General features: G+C 38.5%; 1 protein-coding gene across 7 annotated transcripts; it reads left to right on the forward strand.

The window, feature by feature from the left end:
* The first annotated feature begins 1,823 nt into the window (after nt 1-1,823).
* On the forward strand, nt 1,824-18,687 carry eef2k (eukaryotic elongation factor 2 kinase). 7 transcript variants are annotated; one of them, XM_053511411.1, is made up of 20 exons: nt 1,824-2,296; nt 4,178-4,429; nt 5,414-5,479; nt 6,456-6,556; nt 8,775-8,835; nt 8,943-8,980; nt 9,335-9,506; nt 9,605-9,754; nt 9,852-9,984; nt 10,093-10,220; nt 11,652-11,850; nt 12,007-12,065; nt 12,177-12,254; nt 12,446-12,502; nt 12,697-12,759; nt 14,728-14,862; nt 15,286-15,474; nt 15,566-15,690; nt 15,780-15,958; nt 17,648-18,687. In XM_053511411.1, exons 2-20 carry the CDS (start codon nt 4,196-4,198, stop codon nt 17,755-17,757), a joined length of 2,277 nt encoding a protein of 758 aa, XP_053367386.1. In that variant the 5' UTR covers nt 1,824-2,296; nt 4,178-4,195; the 3' UTR covers nt 17,758-18,687. The 7 variants fall into 7 exon arrangements, with proteins under 7 accessions (XP_053367386.1, XP_053367387.1, XP_053367391.1 ...); XM_053511412.1 differs by having other exon boundaries at nt 12,010-12,065; XM_053511416.1 differs by lacking the exon at nt 5,414-5,479.
* Nucleotides 18,688-23,669: the final 4,982 nt, after the last annotated feature.

A 23,669-nucleotide genomic window follows, 5' to 3' on the forward strand; every position in this document is an offset into this window, starting at 1 on the left:
TATTTCATGGGAATGTACATGTGGAATGTGGAATTTTGCCATATAATTTGGGACCGAGTTAGCTGTTTGAACCAGTTATTTGATGAAAAACACTGAGAAACGATTCACATTTAAGTGTCAGGATTATTCATCGGCTTCACCTTTTCTTTTTTTTGCAGTCATTTAAAAAAGTGAGTCAAAGAGCTGAGAACCTTTTATTTGCCATAATTACAGTGCAGTACAGTGAAAATCAGTTGCATGGTCGCTTAGGGGTTAATCCTGTTGCCTAACACAACCAGGTGGTTGTTCTCACTTCCTGTGTCTGTGTACGTGGCGTTTGCATGTTCTCATTGCATAGTGAGTTTCCTCTGGGTACTCCGGGTTCCCCTACAAAGATATATATGGTAGTCTGAATGCCTGTAGTTGATGTGTCAGTGCGTATGTGTGTGTGTGGCAATAGGTTGCAAAAGGTTGCAAGAGGTTATGGTCCTCATCAATGTATGTTCCCTTTATAGCAACAACTGCTGGTGTATAGTTATAGGTCATTGCAGCCACCCGTTATTCAACGATGATGGTTTAAAAAGATGATATACAATAAAACTTTTTCTTAGCATATTCTGCTTGTTGGGGTTAGAGCAGAGAGGCCTTGCTTAAGAGCCCACCAACTTTTTGATTAGTAAGCCAGGGCCTTTAACTATCACGTGTTGCAACAAATAATGCACTGTGGATTTTTTCCTAGAATCTGAGGAAGCATTAACACAGCACTCACAATAGCATAATTGCGGAGCTACTTACTGCATTTGTTAGTGATAATTTGTATTGTCTTCTTGCTGTTACAATAATCGAATTAAGCAAAAATGCACTTACAGTAATATCTATATAATACACCGATATTCATTATAATTGCACAATTAAAAGTGTGGTCTTGCTTTTATACAAGCGTTCTATAAACAAGAAATTATTATACAGATGATAACATTTTGGTCACAATAGGGCCAAATGTCCTGATTATGTTTACTCAGCTTGCAGAAATATATACCTGAAGAAGCCACGGTCAGTTTACAGCATGTTGCAAGCTGTCATTCATATCGCTGAGTATATTTATATAAAATAAGTATACGGACATCTTACATTCTCTTTACATTCTTTTCTATTGGTATTTGCTAACTCTCTTATTTCCCTTTTTAGGTCGCAAATAGTTGTGTAAGCATTTCACTGCAAATCATACTGTGTATGGTGGTGTATGTGTCAAATAAAAATTTGAATTTTAATTCTCTGTCTTTCAAGATTCAGGATTCTAGGTGCTTTATTGGCATGACAAATATGGACATTCATATTGCCAAACCTCATTAATAGATTAAAAGATAAAAGCAGGATTAGATTAACAACAAAAAAGAGTAAAAATAATTTTAAAGATGAATGAATGAATGAATGAAAAGTGTACACAAATTTAACTTTTCAGTGTGTGTGTGTGTAACATCACGTCATGTTTCCACTCACTGCCCCTCTCCTGGTGGCGGGTGTGTGCAGCTCTCTGTGCTCCCCCAGTAGGTGGGGCAGTTTGTCGTGGTCTGGTAAGCCGTTAAACCAGGGGATGAATTTGGTAAAGAATTCCGTGTGTTTGTGGTGACACTTAGGACATTCAGTGAGGAAGTTCAACTCTGTCTTTATTAAACTGGGACTGTCTCTTCTCCCTTTTTGTTGTATGTGTGTGTGTGTACGTGCCGTCCGTGCAGGGAGGTAATGTCTCTGTGGGCGTGGCGTGCCCTACACACATGACTCTATAAGGAGCTTGTGATAATCGGAATTATGACTCACAGACTCCCTCTAGTGGTCTATTTAGATATGGCACTTGGACAAACAGTGCTGTATTGAAGTATTTGTGGTATTCTGATATAATCGAGATGGTGCAATGATATGTGTTTACGGTTTTATGCACCTTTATCTGCACAAGAGGAGATGAATGATGGATATTGTTGGTAAACAGCTGGGGCATTGGGATTTGGCTGTAGATGGCGCCACGCAGGCGGAGTAACAAGAAGAAGGAGTGTGCTGGCTTGTAACACTGCTGATATGTGTGTGTGTGAGGGAGTGTGTGAGTGTTTGTGTGCGCATCAGGCTTGGAGTGGTGGGACACGCTGTGCTCAGCATTAGGGATCACTGCGACAGGACAGGAAGGCTGTCTTTTCCTCCCAAAATATCCACGTGTTGGAGACGTCGGTGCACGTTTTTTTGTGCACAAACCTGGATACAGAAGAAGACCATTTCGTGAATGTTATGCATTCCGGACAGGATCATTGCTGATTGTTAAAGGAAGGTGTGTAAGCTGGTGTGTGTGTGTGTGTGTGTGTGTGTAGTTCTTGACATTGAAGTGTGTTTTTGTTCAGTATGTGCAGCCTAGCTTCTAGCTCCTGGCAGCAAGTGCACCACTCCGTGAAAACCCGGAAAACTAAAGTATATTGTAATGACACAGCACTGTGAAAGAGATTAAACGTTAGATATGTCGTATATACGATCTTTACTTTGTGTTAGAATCTATCTTTGAGTTAATTAATCAAATAAATAAATAAATAAATAAACACAGATTGCATGCTAACCTAGCTAATAATGTTTGCTAACCATAATTAATTCATGCTAACAGACCAGTAGCTTCGTCAACATACATATAAATAGACATAAAGATACAAACACACACACAGTACTGTATATACGCGCACATACAGTATTTACAGTGTGTGTGTGTGTGTGTATATATATATATATATATATATATATATATATATATACACACACACACACACACACACACACACATCTCTCTCTTTATATACACTCACCTAAAGGATTATTAGGAACACTATACTAATACGGTGTTTGACCCCCTTTCGCCTTCAGAACTGCCTTAATTCTACGTGGCATTGATTCAACAAGGTGCTGAAAGCATTCTTTAGAAATGTTGGCCCATATTGATAGGATAGCATCTTGCAGTTGATGGAGATTTGTGGGATGCACATCCAGGGCACGAAGCTCCCGTTCCACCACATCCCAAAGATGCTCTATTGGTCTATAGATGTGGTGACTGTGGGGGCCATTTTAGTACAGTGAACTCATTGTCATGTTCAAGAAACCAATTTGAAATGATTCGAGCTTTGTGACATGGTGCATTATCCTGCTGGAGGTAGCCATCAGAGGATAGACATGGTCAGAAACAAATCTCAGGTAGCCCGTGGCATTTAAACCATGCCCAGTTGGCACTAACGTGAGCCAAGAAAGTGTGCCAAGAAAACATCCCCCACACCATTACACCACCACCACCACCAGCCTGCACAGTGGTAACAAGGCATGATGGATCTATGTTCTCATGCTATTTACGCCAAATTCTACCTCTACCATTTGAATGTCTCAACGGAAATCGAAAATTCTCCAGTCTGTCCGATTTTGGTGAGCTCGTGCAAATTGTAGCCTCTTTTTCCTATTTGTAGTGGAGATAAGTGGTACCCGGTGAGGTCTTCTGCTGTTGTAGCCCATCCGCCTCAAGTTTGTGCGTGTTGTGCCTTCACAAATGCTTTGCTGCATACCTCGGTTGTAACGAGTGGTTATTTCAGTCAAAGTTGCTCTTCTATCAGCTTGAATCAGTCGGCCCATTCTCCTCTGACCTCTAGCAGCAACGAGGCATTTTTTTGCCCACAGGACTGCTGCATACTGGATGTTTTTCTCTTTTTACACCATTCTTTGTAAACCCTAGAAATGGTTGTGCGTGAAAACCCCAGTAACTGAGCAGATTGTGAAATACTCGGACCGGCCCGTCTGGCACCAACAACCATGCCACGCTCAAAATTGTTTAAATCACCTTTCTTTTCCATTCTGACATTCAGTTTGGAGTTCAAGAGATTGTCTTGACCAGGACCACACCCCTAAATGCATTGAAGCAACTGCCATGTGATTGGTTGATTAGATAATTGCATTAATGAGAAAGTGAATAGGTGTTCCTAATAATCCTTTAGGTGAGTGTGTGTATATATATATATATATATATATATATATATATATATATACACACACATGAAGATATACATACATAAACAGTATACACAAATATATATATTATTATATATTATATATAAATAATCAGATCTTCAACTGCATTATTGATCTCCCATGTCAAACGTTTCATTAGGTGCTTATTTGTTTCCCCCAGCACTTGAGGATCATCACCATGGCTGAAGAGGAGCTTATGTTTAGGATGGAGGAGGTGGACAGTGTGAAAAGACCACCTGTCAAAAGAACTGTGTCTTCTGTCAGCTCTGCTGATGATGACGAGGATTTTTACATCTGCCCCATCACTGATGACCCGGTCAGTCCCACGAAGGGCATCTGTCACTACCTCAAAGACCTCGTCCACCAGAAGCAGCTCTCTAGTTCACTGCCCAAAAACTCGTTCAGTTACAAGGTAACACCTACTTTTTTAATTAATTCATTTATGTTAATATCATTCTTGCACGTGTTCGAATGTTAATTCTATCACAACCAAGTGATTTTTTTTTTGTTTTTATTGTAGTGCAAATATTTTCTTAAACAGACCTGATTTGTTTACACGTAAATGCGCTCCCCCCCCAAAAAAAATGTCTCAGGTTGTGCATAAGACATTGATAAGTATCCAAAGTTTAGCAAAAATCCATCTTGCATGTATGGAAATGTTAAAAAGGGTTTTCCACATGTTGATGGCATGTATAATAGATATATAGTAAAAAATTCTGCATTTTGGTCCATTCACATGTCATCCGGCGCAGATGACAGATATTCTTCACCCTGGAGATATATCTGTTGTTCCTGTGGCAGGTATTTAAGGGGTTAGGTTGCCACACCTTCACACACTACAGGCAAATTTGGGACCTTTCACATTCACACACTACAGGCAACTTGGGGATGTCAATTTTCCTCCTACCCTGTGAGACTGCGGGAGAAAACCAGAGTACCTGGAGTCAACCCACCAAGCATGGGAGAACATGCAAACTCCACACAGAGCCGAGGCGGGAATCGAACCCTAACCCTGGATGTTATATCTTTTATATACACATGGCTGGCTCTTTTTTTATATAGCAAGCTCAAGAGCCCTGTCTGAAACGTATGCTTATCAGAGGCTTCTTCCTGAAACCCCTTATAAAGAACTGGAGATCAGATCCTTTTTCCCCCCATTTGTTTACTGTCCAATACTGACTTTCCAGTCTTTAACGTTTTTCTCGCATGCCTTATTGCACAATTCTATTTAAGAATCTTTACTGTACACTCACTTGGTTGTAGGTAGCGCTTGGGTTCTTCTCTTGCATCAAGAAGCAGAAGAGGAATTGAATTTAATGCTGTCCAAATTAGAGAATGTGTCATTTATGTCTAATTGTACGCTGTGTCTGTATCTGCCCTTCCACTTCCCCATCAGAACAAAAACGAAACAGGCCAAGAGGTGCATTCTGTCAGGTTTGGTTCTTTAACTGAGAGAGGTCGGGTATGTGCATTCAACAACTTTTTAAAAACAAACTTTTTTTCTTTGCTTTCCCATGCCCCGTAAATCCTATTCCCTGGATTTTCCTTTACACATTAATCTTTTTTCCCCTCCTCTTCTGGCTTCACATAATATGTTATGCATGCTCTTACTTTGCTTTTAGGATTTTCTCTTTTCTCTCTCTCTCTTTTTCTCATTGATAATCTCCTGTTGTTGCAGCTGTTTGCTACCTGCAAAAAAACATAAAAGCCTAATAAAGAGTTTGTTAAACATTCAGAACCCATTGTTTCTGAAAAACAGAAGAAATGCCGGTTTTAACACTTGGTCCAAGTCTCACGGTTACCTCGTACACATAACACAGATACACGCAACACATACGTTTGCATATACGTGTGTCCACACTATCACATGGTTGACCTACAACCTCTCACATATCTAATTATAGGCTGCGGCACTGCAGTATTTGTGGCATGCCTGCTCTTTTACGAGTTGAAGGTAGCAAACAAAATCTCTGCTCACGCTTCCATTGCAAGATAATCATTTTTGATCAATTGCTCCTATACCAGTGCTTCTCATCTCTCCTTAATGACGGTTTTAGATTTGCAAGTGTGTCATCTTGGATTATTGCCATGTAAGCCGGCCAAGATCATACTGTAAAGTCCAAGCCATGTTTATTTTTAACATTTACTGAACCATTTGAGGAAAATGTTGGAACTTGGGTCTGTTTTTATTATGTGCCGTTGAATCGATTTTAACATAATGATCATAATCCTCGCATGAACTTATGTTCACTTGCTTCCTGTGCTTGTCTGTTCCTCTCTACTTTTGTTTAAGCTAATGTATTTTTGTGCACGTCCTGTATTAATCAAATACAGGAAGAAAAAAAGAAACTAGGAAATGTGTGTCTCTTAAGCTGGACAGTTTAACTAGAAAAGTCTGCAGGAAAAATGAACATTGTGGTTTTTTTCTTTGTGCTTAGGCTGCTTGGAAACATGCTATTGAGAAAGCCAAGGCTATGCCAGATCCCTGGGCCGAATTTCATCTAGAAGAGGTTGAGACGGAGCCTTGCATTCGTTACAGGTCTGTTGTTTTTAACTCGCTCTGTACAGTTTCAGGAGTTGTTTTTTTTACATAAGAGTGTGTGACAGAGATATGGGAGGCAGAAGGGACTCCTGGTCGGCTGTAGGTCCTGTCTTAAATTTGACACGGCAGTAAAGACATTCCCTCGCAGTCGTGATATACAGCTGGTGGCTGAGGGTTGGAGTAGTAGGGGTTGCGCTCTTTTTGGAACGCTTCACATGGTACAGAGTGTTCCTCCTAAGAGGAGCTACGTGCACTTTTACTTGTGTAAATAAAAGACATGTGATGATAGCTGGGTTGTGTTTGTTTTTTTTTTTTTTTTTTTTTTTTTTTTTACAGTACACCATTATTATTTAAAAAATCTTTTTTTCTTTATTATTGGAAACATAAACAAGTTACATACTGTATACATACATACATGATACACTATTATATATATTTTTTCTACCCATTCCCCTCCCACCACACCACAAAAAAACGGCCAGTCAGCAGGAAAAGAAATAAGAGGAATATTTAAATAAATAAATACAAAACACACATACAATATATATTTTAAAACTAAATAATAGTAAATAAAAGTATTGGGAAAATAAACTAAAAAATCTGCATCTATATTTTCAAAGTGGCTTATAAATTACTTTTTGGTGTACAAGTATCTTTTTTTTCTCTCTCCTGCAATACAATTTGTGTGGTGACAGAGGGAAATAAAATTATTGCACAGAATTATCTAAGCAAAAGCTAATTTTATTTATGAAATTGATTTATGAAAAGTTCTTTGAGTTCAAAGTGATTTAATCCAGTGTGATTTCCTTATTGCATCTTGATTATGAAGGATAGGCATACAGGCCATGCCTCCCTACAGACACGACCATATATTCATTTATAGGCATGTTATGTTTTCAGGCAGTCAAAAAGTTTTATTACCTTTTTTTTTTTTTTTTTTTTTTAAGGTTTTTAATAAACAAAGGAAGTAGGAAGCGTATAAGAATGACAACGTTAGAACATCCAATAAAAAAAAATGGGGCGTTCAACAAATCAGGACTTTTGATTGTACAGACTAACAGAACAAAGATATACGTTAGATTAAAAACTAACTTTATTTTTTATATAATCCCATAATTCTCATATAAAAAATTTTTATTTATATAAATAATGCGCTTATCCCAGTGCTTGGATACCCTTAAGGTAAAAAGTTTTCTTAGAATACCAGAGCCATGATCAGACTGCCTGCTTCACATCTGAAATGCTGGCCTCACATGCTGGCTTGGAGCAAGGTCAGGACTGTATGGGGGATGTGTCAGTGACTTCCAGCTGGGTGCCTGTAATGTGCAAGTAGGGTTCCTAAATGGTTGTTTGTACAGGTCCCACGGACAGATGCATCTGTTTCTCAGTTGTTCACACGAGCATTTAACAAGTGGAACGCCTGTTTTTTGCTGATAACTTGTACAAGTTATTTATCGATACAATTTATCGATTGATTTGAATTTAAAATATTGGTCTTTTCTCTTGCTGAAGGTTCATGTGATCGACTGCAGTAGGCTCCGAGACACCTCATCATTTATGGATTTACCGTGCCTAAAGGCGTAAAAGTTAATCGGATTTATGCATAAGAAATTTTTAATATAAATTCCCGGTTTGTCTTGAATGCTTATGGTATTTTGACTTGAGATTCCATAGTAGCTTGATTACCAATAATCGGTCATTCTGTTCATCCAAAATACTACAAAGTGGGTGAAAATTGATTAGGCCATATTTAATGGCTATCGAACTTGTAGTATCACTGAAGCTCCACCCCATGGAGCACCACACCATTTTGCTCTGTGCGTGGTTAGACCAGCATTTTCCAGGCCATTGGCTGGGACAACATGGACCTCCTGAATGGCTTCCAAGAAGTCCAAATATCACTCATATCTTCTGGCACTACGCAAAGGAGAAGGTGTACAGGACAACACCGTGCATACTGGAGGAATTGGAGGCAGGAATTCAGGAGGTTTTCAGCAATATCACAAATGACTTCAGCTTGATGCCACCGCCTAAATTTGCTTTGCTTTGATTTTCCTATGTATTAAAGTACACATACGATTTATTTCAGTACATTTGTATTAGAAATATGGACGTTATTTCCGTTACTTTTCACACATCCTGTAGTTAATGAATGAGGTCTTGTACAAAACTGATTGAAAGTTTTTACATTTTTATCTTTCTGGTTATCTTGTAGGTACAATGCTATTACTGGTGAATGGGTGCAGGACCAAGTCTTCATCAAAATGTCCGCTCAGGTACCAACAGCACTGTCCTAATCGCTTGTTTAGGTTAACCATAAACTCCGTGAGATTATTTGACTTGTCACATTTCACTGTTTTTTAAATAAATGTTTCTTGTACAGCCCTTTGGAAAAGGTGCCATGAGGGAGTGTTTCCGAACGTAAGTACTCCCAAGAGCAAAACTTGACCATGTTCATTCAACCCTGGAGTACATTCCTTACATAGCAGATCAGGGCATGGCATTCCCCTTTTGGAGGGGTCAGGTTTAGGGTCCTACTTCCTGTTCTGTGTGACATGGTAACAGTTAAAAAAAGAAACTTTGAAAAGCTGCAGTATCATGTGTTCTTTCACAACACCCTGTTATTGTTGAGTAAAGCTTCTGTCTAGTTTCTACTGGTTAATCCTCACCTTATGTAAATAGGCAGTGTGTGAGCATGACTTCCTTGTCACTGTGGTTGTAAAGTTGGTTTTCACATTCGGCAGCTGTTTGACACTGTGTTTCGTTTCTTTGCAGAAAAAAGTTGTCAAACTTCTCTCATAGCAGCAAGTGGAAAACAGCATCGAACTATGTGGCTAAGCGGTACATGGAGACCGTGGACAGGGATGTTTATTTCGAGGATGTCAGATTACAAATGGAAGCTAAATTATGGGGTGAAGAGTATAATCGCCACAGGCCTCCAAAGCAGGTAGTGTTTTAGCTTTGTTTTTAGTGTTTTTAGCTAGTTTTTTTTCCCTCTCTAAGAAGTAAGCTGATGTATTTTGGGTCTTTTACACATTGACGTAGGTTGACATCATGCAGATGTGTGTTGTGGAAATGACCTCACGCCCAGGGAAACCGCTTTTCCACCTGGAGCACTACATCGAAGGGCAATACATCAAGTACAACTCCAACTCTGGCTTTGTGAGAGACGATAACATCCGACTTACACCCCAGGTAGGTCATCTCAGCGTTCACAAAACGTCCACTGAAAGTGATGTCATATATCACACACATTAAAAAACAGGGTTCACAAAAACACCTATGGTTTTAGGCTTTCAGTCACTTTACATTCGAGCGCTCGGGACACCAGCTGATAGTTGTGGACATTCAGGGTGTTGGAGATCTCTACACAGACCCTCAGATCCACACTGAGAAGGGCACAGACTTTGGTGATGGAAATCTGGGTACTTTATCTATATTTTTCTCTTTCTGGATTTGACAAGAATCTGCAAGGACTTGTTTCTTATGATGCTAGTCTCAGACGTCATTTTTGTGATGTATGTGTCTTTAAGGTGTACGCGGAATGGCCCTGTTCTTCCACTCTCACCTGTGTAACAAGATCTGTAAGAGTATGGGCCTCACACCTTTTGACCTGGCTCCTGCAGAAAGCTGTCAGCTGGACTGCACCAACAAGCTGCTGGTTAGTTTAATGATAAACACTGTTCTTGACAGCTGTTAGAATCCCACATTTAATCATACCAATTCCAAGACTTAAACAAGCTAAAGATGGGGAAGTTTCTGTAACCAGGAGAAAGTATAGCAAGAATGTGGACTAAAATAAGACAAAACAGCATACTTGTAGCTTCAGTTCACCTGCTTAAAAATTGTAAAATAAAAGTAAAATGTTCAATATTGTTATGTCCAAATTACTGATATTAAGTACTTAAGTACAAATAATGACATAGGAGAAGTAAATATAAAAAAAAAACAAAACGCTACTAAATTATTATAATTTTTAACAAAAACTTTTTGTTTGTGTGGGAAGTCAGAAGTTTATATACGCTTATCGTGGACATAAGGGTCATGACGCTATATCGGGGCAGTGGTGGCTCAAACATTTTAAGGCTCTGGGTTACTGATCGGGAGGTCGGGGGTCAGGCGCCAAAACCGCCAAGCTGCCACTGTTGAACCCTTGAGCAAGGCCCTTAACCTTATTTGCTCCGGGGGTACTGTAGCCAGCCTGACCCTGTGCTCTGACCCCTGATTCCCAACTGGGATATGCGAAAAAATAATTTTACTGAGCTATACAGTACATGTGACAAATCACACAGATGAAATCATCTTCTTAATAATCATTATTAACTTCTTATTATTATTATTATTTATTATTATTATTATTATTTATTATTATTATTATTATTATTATTATTAATAATAATAATAATAATTATTATTATTATTATTATTATATTATATTGAGCTTGCAGTTAATTCTTTTATTTCTATGACTTCTGTAATGGAAGAAAACCCAGAGAATTCTTACAAAAAAAACTTCTGACTGCAAACAAATTGCTGGTTGATCGTAAGAACATAATAGCTTTCCACTGTTGTAAATTGTAATAAATTCTTCTGGATATGACCAGATCATAAAACAATAAAGGAATCACGAGACTCCGAGCCAGGGTTCAACAAGAGAATATAAATTTATTTTGTACGCACCAGTCAGCCTGGGCAGGGTAATCCTAAACTAAGTTTGCAAACCCACAATTTAATACCGAAACATCATCTAAAGAACACAAACCTGAGTCAGGAAAAACATAATGTGAAAATATTCTCATCATGTGAGACTAAGTAAAACTAGGTTGTGTCCAAAAATATAACACTAACATGGATTTAATTATAATTATGCCATTTCCATATTAAGTGTTATAAGAAATAAAAGAAAACAAAAAATCCCTTAAACCTCTTAGCTGAACTTACATATCAGTGGTTGAAATCCCATTTGTAAAGCACCAGTAATAATGATAAAATTTTAAATGATAAGTATATTCTAAGTGCATTACTCTGAAATGTCTGGCTGAAACGTTAATTCATGAAAATGAATGCAATATGTTGTTTTCTCTATGGTTAGGAGTCAGCCCAGACGGTTCTCCGTGGCTCTGAGGAGCAATGTGGCTCCCCCAGGGTGCGGACGACGTCACTAAGCCGGGGACCCCCTCTGCTGTCCCGTCTCTCTGAGACTTCTTCTGCTGACGAGAACATGAGCGATGCGGACTCTATTCCATGCTCACCTCTGAGCCTGGGTGCCTTTGCAGGCCGATCCCCATTGGGTGTGTGCCTTTCCGTCAGTATGCGTTATTTGCTTTAGTTTCAGCTTGCATTATTTATGTTTTGCTGTTAAGCAATATCAACAGTTCACTGTTAGGGTTATAGAATAGAATTCTATACTGCTGTTGAAACTCTGAAAAGTTGTTTTTTGTGTTTAGCAGGTTGGTCAAGCATGCAAGAAATGGATGACTCGGACAGAAACAACTGGAATCGAAAGGTTGGGGGGACTTTTTTTTTTTTTTTTTTTTTTTTTTTTAATGAATAGTGATGCATAGTAATTTAATGCACAGTAAGGTCATCAGACCTGAAATCGTAATTTCGTGTCCAGGACTCGGAGAGTGGAGGAGACAGCGGTTACCCAAGTGAAAAACGCAGTGAAGGAGACCTAGGGGAGCACCATGAGAGGGTATTTTGTTTTAACCCGTTCCTGCATCATCATCATAAGCATTGTAGATTAAATCAAACTCAAAGGTGCAGTTATGTTTATTTAATTAGCAGTGTTAATTTGTAATGTACTTAAGTGTATTAAACATCACTATCAGCGATCATTGTGAGTTCTTCACTCTGTGATAGTGGCTTTTATACGTCACCGTGTAGGCTCGACCTTTCTACAACAGGCATTACTCTGAATCGGATGAAGACAGTGTCCGTCGGGTAAATACACCTAATTCCGTCCCCCCCCCAACCCCCACCTTCACCTCCGAATCATAATCATGAAACCCATATAACACATCCCTTTCTGTGTTGTTCACCTCATACTTTCTCCAGCTTTTTTCCCCCTCACAATCCTGCAATTACAATACTCATGTTGATGTTGATCACTCACCTCTTCCTTTCACCTTTCTCAGCATAAAGTGGTGGGTAACGCCAGCAAGCTCTCCGTTACTCTAACGCTCCCTGAATCTCTGACGGTGATTTTTCCTGCATGCGCCACCTTTAGTCTTGCTCTCTGATTTGAGCACCACTGCTGTTTGTGAACCAATCAGATCTTCCCAAGCCTTGGGACTCCAATGCATGTTGCTAGAGGATACTAACAAAAAAAAAAACTAATTTGTTTCCAAAATATTAAAGGGGAGACGTGTTTTTTTTTTTTTTTTTTCTTTCTTTTTTTTTCTTTTCTTTTCCTTGATATTGGAGTATTGTGGGTATTGAGTATTGTTGTGCTGCATGTTAATTTGTGATTTATTGAAAAGACCTTATTTCGTCTATAATCAGAAGAAGCTTGCTAGTTTATCACCACAACCATTTATTTTTGCAAATTTTTTTACATTTACATTCATTTCTTTTTTTTTTTTTTTTATATATCAGCATGAATTCTTATAAATCAACCATTCCTGGGTCAGTCTGCACACTACATTAGTTAACAAAATATCTTCTTAAAATGTGTGCAGCTTGGAATTGCAGATTCTTATCTCTTGATAAGTTGCCTGAAACTTGAACTGAAAAGAAAACAACCTCATCTCGGTTACAAAGACCAGATAATGTCAGTGCTAGTGCGGTGGGGGAAATAAAGAGATATAAGGGTTAAAAGAGGAGAAGCTCTACGTATACAGTGAAACCTCGGATTGCAAGTAAGCCGGTTTGCGAGTGTTCCGCAAAACGAGCTAAGATTTTTAATAAATTTTGACTTGGGAAAACGAACAAGTCTTGGTTTACAAGTACCGAGTATCATGTATCACACATGTGCTTCTTGTTTTGATGCAGTGTCACATGATCACAACTGAGCCAACGGTTTTACTCTCTCTCGCGCTGCGGAATTGTGGGTAATCGTGGGTAATCGTCTCCCCTGCTGGGTCTTAGTGCTCGTCTCTTACTGGTAAAATCAACATCCATGCACGTGTTTACTATAACACTGTGACCACGTGTGTGCGTGTAAAACAAATTTTTTTTTTTTTTGTGTCTGTATGCGCATGTCCAGAGCGTGTGTAAAGCAAAAGGAAATCTCATTAGAGAGGTTAAAAATTAACTTTCTCTCTCTACTCAAGGCTCCGCCTGATTTTTGTCTGTGTGCGCGCGGCTCATTGGACACCGTGCCCGACACACACACACACACACACACTCACTCTTTCCCTTTGCTCTACACTGAAACACTGCTCCGTCGCTCTGTACAGGTAAATTTGTTTTATTTTTACTTTACAGCAGTGATTTCATTAGTGTGTCGCTCAATCGAGTGTCATTAGAGAGATTTCTTGTTTATTTTTCCCGATAAAACAGTGCTTCCGTTGCGTGCTTTCCGTTGAAAATAGTGGAGGAGGGGTATCTGTTTAAGACAAGAAGGGGGAGAAGGGGGGCTTACTTTAGATTATCTCTCTCTCTCACACACACACGTGCTGTTGCGCACAATAACTGAAACACTTATTTGTCGTTTTTTTTTTTTTTTTACTTTTTTTAAAAGGTAAAGTGCAGGTTAATTTATTTTTACTCAATATTTTGTGTTAATTATTTTTATGTATTTATTTGTTTGGGCTGTGGAACAAATAATTTAAGTTTTCATTATTTCTTATCAGGAAATTCAATTTGGTTTATGACTGTTTTAGAATACGAGCCCACTTTCTGAATAAATTATGCTCGTAATCCAAGGTTCCACTGTAGTCTCTTTTTTTTTTTTTTTTTTTTTAATAGCCTCTTAAGCTGTAAAGAACTTTTAGGTTTAGATCTCACCCTGGGAAAGGTTTTATTTCTTTATTTTTTCCCAGCGACATGATTAATTTTGCTTTGTCAAGTAACTGAGGTTGATGGTTCTTGCCTTTTCAGAAAAATAAATGTAGAAGTATTGTACCAGGCAAAAACGTAAATGAGCACCATGGCCAAGCATTTTCAGTTATTCCTGATATCAGTGTTTTTTTGTTTTATATCTACGTTTTTGTTTCACCCTTCAGCTGACCGAAGAGAAATGGAGCTTCTTCCATTCATCCCGTGCCCACGTTCACAGGCCGTCCTGTGTGGCTGTAGAGGTGGAGAGACTGAATTCACAGTTTCTTGAACGGAAAATTGGCAAATCTATTTTGGGCAAGGTACAGCACTTATTTACTATACAGCTGCCTGTTGTTACTTTTATGTATGTGTATAGAGAATTATATTAGCTTTCTTAATGTACAATTTATCTCGAAAACCAGAAAGAAAAGACTGACATAATTTGTTACTGTAAAGGTTGTTGTACTGATATTAAAAGGTGGATAGATACTTTATTGGTTCTGAAGAAAACTTTTGCTAAAAATAGAAACTGCTTCCATCTTCTGCAAATACTGTTGTTTATAAGGTGGTTTTTGCAATACTGATACCTACTGGACTGGACTTTTTCCCAATCTGGTCTGGTGCAGATTGGGAAAAAGATTATTGCTTTGTACGAAAAATGAAATAAATAAATATATATATACGTTAGTTTTTAAATACTTTAAAGCATATAAGAAGTCAGAGTTCTGCTTTCACATCATCAGGTACATCTGGCCTTGGTCCGATACCATGAAGGAGGACGCTTCTGTGAAAAAGACATGCCATGGGACCAGAATTCTGCTGTGTATCATCTGGAGAGGGCTTCTATGTGTGGCGAGTTGGAGGCTATCGTAGCTCTCGGTCAGTTATATATGCAGCTGCCGCATCACGTCCTTCCTGAGGTTGAACTGCAGGTATGGTGTTATCTTAGTTTTTCTTCTCCTCTTAAGATAAAATGTAATGAACTTACTTTTTAAATTAATTTAAACTGGATTGGCACAACAGGACAATGAGGAGAACAGAAAGAAAGGCTTCCATCTGTTAGTTCAGGCTGCCGAGGCTGGAGACAGACCCAGTATGATTTTAGTTGCCAGAGCATTTGACACAGGAGTCAACCTCCCGCCTAACAGGTAACTGGTAAAACTGGAGATTGCATGGAGGGGGGGTTGTGTTTGTTTTTTTACTGTGAAGGAAATGCTTGTGATTTTATGTTGTACAGAACTCAGGACTGGGAGGAAGCGGTGCATTGGTATGAAAATGCACTCAACATGACAGATTATGATGAGGGGGGAGAGTTTGATGGCATGCAAGATGAACCACGCTACCTCCTTCTTGCTCGGTTAGCCGAGATGTACCAAGAGGGAAGTTTCGGCCTTGCCGCAGATCCTCAGAGAGCAGGTATGTGTTTGGCTGTGAAGCTAAATTTTGATTTTATTTACTTCTCTTCTGTATCACAGACGAATCAGTGATTTTAATATAAAACACTTTTTTATTTATTTATTTATTTTTTATTCATTGCCACACAACACTATTATAGCCAATCAGCAACAGTGAGCTATTTCTATTCGATATTCGCCATCTTGTCCAGTTTTTAGTGTCGCTACCTTGGTAATGCACATCAGTTAATTTAGAGGCGGAGCTACTGAAGGATCACTAAAGGGAGTGGCGTTATTTGTTTGGTTGTTCAATTCGAATGTTATATTATCTTTTTCAAGTATTACTGACTTTAACTCCTTTAAAAGCATCATTATTAAAGTGGACATCAATTTTCTTAAGTGCCCAGTCAAGGATCTTACAACTTCCATGCTGTGACTTGTTTAAACAATATAATATAATTTTTCATGCCAAAAGCATGATTGAGGCAGTATAAGGTGTCTTTCAAGTCATGTCTAAGAGCGCATGGAAAACGCCAGTTGCATCCCTTTCTCCTTCCTTTCGAGTGCTTGGGAGTTTTTGCTCCCATGTTGTCTGCCGTTGCTAAACAACACTGAGCTCTGCTAGTCAACAAGAAAGGTGCAGGATATAATTGGATTTCCTCAATTAAAATCCCTTGCAGTAGCTTTGCTTAGATTTAATTGTGCACAAGAGGGGGGGGGGGGGGGGGGGGGGCTATTTTTAGGCCTCCTTCAAGCTAAAAGAAAACATAGAATTTCATCAACTGTTCAAGAAGGATTTAAAGGGTGAAGTTCTTTTCACATCTTGTATGCTTATGGCATTCTGAAAAGTTAGTTTTTTTATATTTGAATCTCGCTGTGGCATAGTCGTGTATTGAAATATGAGCACAACGCGCAAGCAGCGCAATGGCGTAGCTTTCTGTTGTGAGCCTGCTTGTCACGTGTCTCCATTTAAAATAAAATTTTTGAATGCCCAAAAGAAGCAACACGTGAACAACCCCTAATGCTGTCATGCTGACAAGTTTGCTTGTTAAGGCCCTAGATTGTTTGTCATTCCTGACAAACCAGTGAATTTTAACTGAAGAAGAAATGTAAAGGAATCAGTCGAAGGTGTAAAACTTAAAAGCAATAAGCTCATAAAACAGGAGGATAAAAATCCTACCGAAATGCCTTCTCAAAGAGGAGGAAAGGATGTGGGATGTGAAAGACAGATTTGCGGTTACTTTAAATTTCTGTCAATGTTATTTATGTGTCCTTTGACCTATGTGTTCCCAGACTTCAGTCTTGTGAACAGAGCCAACAAATAACAAAGTTCATCTTTGATTGAAATAAATGGAGGAGCCAGGCTTTTTGCTGATGTACCTCATGCATCAGCTTTGGCTTTTGGTCATAAAAGGCAGTTTTTGTTTAGTTTCTCTGCCTGCTAAAATCTTCGTTGATTCCTCTGTCCATATTTTATGGCTACCTGAGTTCAATCTTACTAGTACAATCTAAAATGTGCTCTTATTTCATGATTTTTTAATTTATTTTATTTTTTTTGGTTATCATTCATGCCATTTCAGTGAAAAATGTCTTTTGATTTTAATCTTTACATAGTGTGTAAAGTAGAACATAATCTGGATTAGATAATGATCATTTGAAGATGAACCTAGTGAGGTTCGCTACACCCAATTGACCTGTCCTTTCTTCGCAGGTGATCTCTTTACCGAGGCAGCTGATGCCGCCATGGAAGCCATGAAGGGCAGGCTGGCTAATCAGTACTACATGAAAGCTGAGGAAGCTTGGTCTGCAATGGAAGAGTAAAGGAACTGATTTTAACTCCCTGGACTGTTAACTTCGTGCATTTTTGCGTGGAAAAAAAATGTTTACATACTCTTTTACAGCATCTTTCAGTGTGCTACACTGTTTGGTTTTATATGGAGTGTTTTAAAGCATGCACACACACACACACAAATGCCTTTGTGAATATCGGGGTTCTCTTTTAAGCTGGTCAAGTAGTTTCTAATGCTGCAAATAGAAGTAAAGTGGAATAAGATGAAACTGCTTTTAAAGGGAATACGACTACAGGTGAGCATCAGAACTGTTAGCAATGGCAGTGACATCATCTCTTCATGGTTTAAAGATACCATAGCTTTTGTATGGTGATGGTAATAATGAGATGATGTTGAATCAGCACTATGTTTATAAAAATCAGCAAATTTGTCATATTTGATGTGCATGTTTGCATGCACAACAATTTATTTGCTAAGCACATGTCTAAATCCAATCGTCTACCTTGTACTGGCCTTTTTTTTTTTAAGCACACACAAATTGTCCTAGGTGATTATGATGAATTTATCTTAAAAGGATTGTCAAAAAATGCCCCTTGGAAAGCACTAGCAACAATGGATGGAGGTAAAGTGAGTGATGTGACTGTCTTTGCTACATTGTGATGCTTACTTGTGGTCTGCCTTTCTCGGTTGTAATACCTTAATTGATCAAATTTGGTTTGGTTTCATTTTGCTTGTTTTACTTACCTTTATGCTGAAGAATTTATTTTACACGAAAAACTTGTAAAATCAAAATGCAAGTGTGAAATACAAGTCATGAACAAACGCTGTATGTGAGTACTACATGGATGAACGTAATGTATGCGTAGTTGACTGTAATAGTAGTGCTTGGTGAAGGTTACAGCTTGAAGCTTAAAGTAAAAAAAAATGGTCAAAATAGCAATTAAATGGCATTGGGAAACAATGATGGTATCTGTGTCTAATTAGTCTCTGTGTGTAATATTTGTAAATCAGTTTTGATGGCTGATGGTTCTATATACAGTTTAACACCAATTTTACAGGACCTATTGTATTATGCATTTTGTGGTTACTTGAACATCATGTTCTGTATTTAGTTCCCTCTTTGCTTTCTGCTAGATTTAGAAGAGAGCCATGGTGCTCAGAGTTTTGTGCAGGACACTCGAGTTCACCACACATTCATGGAACTTGCTTTGTCCATGGGCAGTGTCCTTTTGAAACTGGTTTTATCCTTTTAATTTCAGTAAGGGGACACACTACTGCGAAAGTATAATATATAATGTTAATGGCATTCTAATTTTATGCAACAGTTTTGGGAAGGAACACAGTTGGATCTAATGGTCGTGTGTCCACATACTTTCGGTCAGATAGTGTATATGAGTCTTTGATGTCAGTCAAATACACTTGCTTGTATTGTCGTATAATACACGACTCAAAAGTTTAAATGATTTGCCTAAAAAATGTGCATGCTCATTTGATTAAGAAATTGCTGTGCTGCTGGACTGTGAAGTGGTGAAGTTGTCTGGAGCAAAGGACTCTGGATTTCACATGTGCCAAATGAAAGCTGTCAGCCCTAAATGAATTGTGGTGAAGTTTGGTGAAGGAGAAATCAATGTACAGTACTTTGCTCAGTTCCCCATGACATTAAATAATGTGGATTAAATTAAAGAAATTTGAACAAATGTTTTTAACGTTTTAAAAAATTGCTTGTTTTTACGGTATTTAACAACCTCAGCAGCAACCTCATTTTCCCTCTTGTCTGTTCCAACTCCTCAGCATTTAGCATCACCAGTATACTAACCACCAGCCTGATCATTTTTCATCAATCGTACCTGTTACTTACTGGATCGTGGCTTAAGTTCGATGTTGTTTTTATGCTTAAATGATTCATAGGTCGCTGTGTGGCTTAATAAACTAAAAACATTCTCCCGAAACTGGTGTAGTATAAGGACTGGACTGAAGTTGAGGGCCAAAAAAGTCTTTCAGGAAGACAGAAAACTTTTCCTTAAGACTACATAAAAAAAAATAATAATAAATAAATAAATATAAATAAATATATAAAAAATAAAAAAAACAAGAAGTCACACATTAATTTTTACCATTGGTTTTATTTGAACAATCTTGTGCAATGTCTTTCTCTGGAAGGGTAAATCGAGGCTCATCAGACCACATGACGTTTTTCTATTGTTCAAAATCTAATCTTCATGCTCCCTATTAAATAGAAGACCAATTAACCTCTCTAACAAGTGGTCCTAGTCCCATTCTCATGACAGTGCATGCAGAAGGATGCTTACTTTCACTATTAAACATGGCTGTGGTTTCTACTGTTGATTTCTGTGGTGCAACTTTACCAAGCGTTGAAGTGATCAGTCATTCTTTTTTATTTCCCTGATTACAGTTTTGCACTATCTAGGTTAAGCACCATCCTTCCAGGGTTAATAATGTGATGGACAGTTCTTCACCAAATTCCAGTTATTTCAGCAATCTCCTTAGTTTTACTTTGCTTGATGTTGGGCCATTAATTTGACCCTTCTGAAACACATTAATATCTTTTAACCTTTATACGTGGTTGATTAAGAAACGAGAAACTTCTCATTGCATCAGTTAGAGTTACCAAAAACAATCACTTTAAAAATTGGCTAGGCACTGCATGGTCCAAAATACAGTGTAAAACTTTTTCAGAAAAATGGAGGTTGGTATATTATCTAAAAGGCAACCAACCTCATATTGATGCCAATTGTTGAGATGTTCAGGATATGCATACTTGGTAAAGTGAGAAAAGTGTAACTCTTTTTGTTTTTTTTTAATTTGTCGCATGTAAATATGAAACTTTTTATAAATATGTCTGTTGTGTTATTAAAATATGACAGATTGTCTGGTTATCTGGGAGTTGATTCAACTCAACTGGACTTCTTTCTTGTTGAGTAGAAAGTTTTACTACTCATCCAAGTAGCCTCTTCAGTCTGAGGGAAGTTGATATCATGTTTTTTATTCTCCAGGGTCAAATGGACCCCGCCTTGTATGAAAAGGCTCATTATGTGAACAATGGAGAAGGTGAGAGTAGGAGGAGAAAACTTAAGCAGTTAAGAAGAAACTGCAATAAAGAGATTAGGGAAGCGTTGAGTTGTAACGACCAGAGAGAGCTTTCCTAGTGGATCTAGGAAGAGTTCTTGATCTAATTGGGGATTGATAAAAGGGCAGTATGGAAAAATATGAAACAGGTTGTGCCAAAGACCTCCACCTCTGTTGAGAGAAGGATTTTTCATTTTTCACCTTCTCTTGAGCCACCTATCCTCTCTAAGGATTCCCTACTCCCTCTTGTCGTTACACCCTAACGACTGTGTCTATTGCTGATCCTTCTTAACAACTCTTTCCCTGACACATTTATGGCACTTGGCAAGACGCCCTTATTCAGAGCAATTTTATCTCATTTTACATCTGAGCAGTTGAGGGTTGCTCAACTGGCAGTTTGGTGGTGCTAGGGTTTGAACCCAGGGAGAATCTGTTCTTTACGTCAATGCCTTAACCTCTGACCTACCCCTGCCCCTCTCTAACGACTCTCCCTCCTAATCTCACCTTCTCCATTGTTCACATAACAAGCCTTTTATGACTGGGGAGGACTGTTTTGACCCTGGGAGATACAAACATGAGGAACTTATCAACTTCCCTCAGACTGAAGAAGCTACTCGGGTGAGTAGTGAAACCTAACAAAGTCCAGTTGACATGACTAAACTCCACGATATTGTACAGATTATTTACTTGCTTTTAAAGCACTTTCATCTGGTTTATTTAATCATCAAAAAAATTATGGCTTGTTGACTTTTTGTGATAAACAAGCTACAAATCCCTGACCTTGTGCATTTTGCCCGATAAAAAAGGGGGTTAATGATTTCTCTCTGTCAATACTTAGCACTGCGTATTTAATGTCCATTGACATTTGGGAGTAGGGTCTCGTTTCAAAACGGGGTGAAATCAATCAGACCCTACTACAGGTCACATGGCTTAGAGTGACGTGCTGGATTGCAGCTTCAGTCTCTTCTGGAATCTGCATTGGTAGGTTTCCCCCGTCAGTGTAATGGAAAAAGAAACCCGCAGAGCTATTTGTGAGGTTAGCCATGACGTTAGGCTCTGACAAATAAAGTACAGCTGCAACTGTAAACATGGCAGATGTTGATGAGGTACACAAAAATATACACTACCAGGGCAAAAAGGGCACACACTTCATGATTTTATTTAATACCATTTAGTGTTGATTATAGCACACAATGTGGTCGCCAGTTGAAATGAGTCCTCATGCTCCCAGAACCAATTTGAGTCCTGGAATATGCCTGAGAAGAAAACTCATTAATGTAATGATCCACTCAGTACAGTCAGGTCATCAGCAACATAATGTTGCTGAGTCTAGACATGACACTACCTGCACTGCATGTTACAGTGATGTTGTACAGTGAGCTGGTGCAATGCAGGATGGGTGCCTCGCTTCATGCACTTAATTTCTTCCCCTGACATGCTCTTTAATCTGGAATTGTTTTGATCTGGACTCGTCAGACCACATGACCTTTTCCATTGATCCAAAGTCCAATCTTTATACTCCCTAGCAAATTTAAACCTTTTTATCTGATGAGTCTCACTAACGAACTATTTAGTCCTAATCCTGTGAGTTCTCATTACATTTTGTGTGTATGGAAATGCTCTTACTTTCACTATTCAAGTTGATGTTCAACACTATCTTTCTAGGTTTTCATGTGTTGAAAGGTTCTTAACCCAGCAGCAGATAATTTTCCCTTCTTTGCTAGATGCAGCTCAATAATTTGACCCGTCTAAAACATGTTTTTTTTTTTACATGGCTAGTGTATTCTGTAAAGTGAAAGCTTTGGTATTGTGACTCTTTAAAAACAGTAGTTATACTAATTTTTACTATCCACTGCGCTATACATTTAGGTATTTGGCAGACGCTCTTATCCAGAGCAACTTACATTTTATCTCATTATACATCTGAGCAGTTGAGGGTTAAGGGCCTTGCTCAAGGGCCCAACAGTGGCAACTTGGTTTGAACCTGGGATCTTCCGAACTGTAGTCCAATGCCTTAACCACTGAGCTACCCCTGGCCCCATACAAAGAGTCAATACCTAGTCAGAATTACTGAAAGCTTAAAACAGTTTGCATAAATAAACAAAGTCTGAGCTACACTATATATAAGTCTATAACGACAATTCAAAAACAACGTGGTGTAACATAAAAACATATAAAACAAAACATAAACCTGACTTAAAACTGATAGAATATCAAGATACTGGTGGAAAAAAGGATATTAGGTGTACATCCTTGGACTTTGCTGCATTTTTAATATCCATGCACATAGACCTGTGGCGGGAATTGAACCAAGACATTGGAGGTGCAAACCACTAAGCCATTGTGCTGCCTCTTTAATGCACTACTTATTTTATTTATTTATTTATTTTTGTTCCATTTTTGCAATACAAATAAAAAACCTTGACACACTACTCTATAACATGTATGGACACCTAACTATTACACCCACATGATGAACAGCCTATTAAAGATTTAGTGCACGCTTGGATTTGCTCACTTAAACACAAGATCAGTAGTGAGATCAGACGATGATGAAGTTCGGCCAGCATTTGAGTTAATCTCAAAGTTGTTTGTGATTAACTACATCAGTGGCTCAGAGGTAGGTTTCTCGTCTACCTTGTGAAAGGCCCAGGTTCGATTTCTACACAATGCCCAAACCCACGCCACTAAATTCAGTGACAGTCCCAAGCTCTGAAAAAATGGGAGGCCTGTGGCAGGAAGTGCATTTGGAATAAAACCTGTGCCAAGTTGTGTGGATCATGGTCCACTGTGCCAATCCCTTGATGGGAGTAGTCAAGAAATTAATAACAACAGATGCCCTTAACTACTCAGATG

Source organism: Clarias gariepinus, chromosome 14 (assembly GCF_024256425.1).
Source record: "Clarias gariepinus isolate MV-2021 ecotype Netherlands chromosome 14, CGAR_prim_01v2, whole genome shotgun sequence".
NCBI classification, from domain to species: Eukaryota; Metazoa; Chordata; class Actinopteri; order Siluriformes; family Clariidae; genus Clarias; species Clarias gariepinus.

Coding starts and splice junctions, on each gene's coding strand:
- eef2k (XM_053511411.1), top strand. CDS start 4,196: ATGGCTGAAGAGGAGCTTATGTTTAGGATGGAGGAGGTGGACAGTGTG. Junction 8,836..8,942: donor TCATCAAAATGTCCGCTCAG/GTACCAACAGCA, acceptor TTTCTTGTACAG/CCCTTTGGAAAAGGTGCCAT. Junction 12,255..12,445: donor TAGGGGAGCACCATGAGAGG/GTATTTTGTTTT, acceptor GTCACCGTGTAG/GCTCGACCTTTCTACAACAG.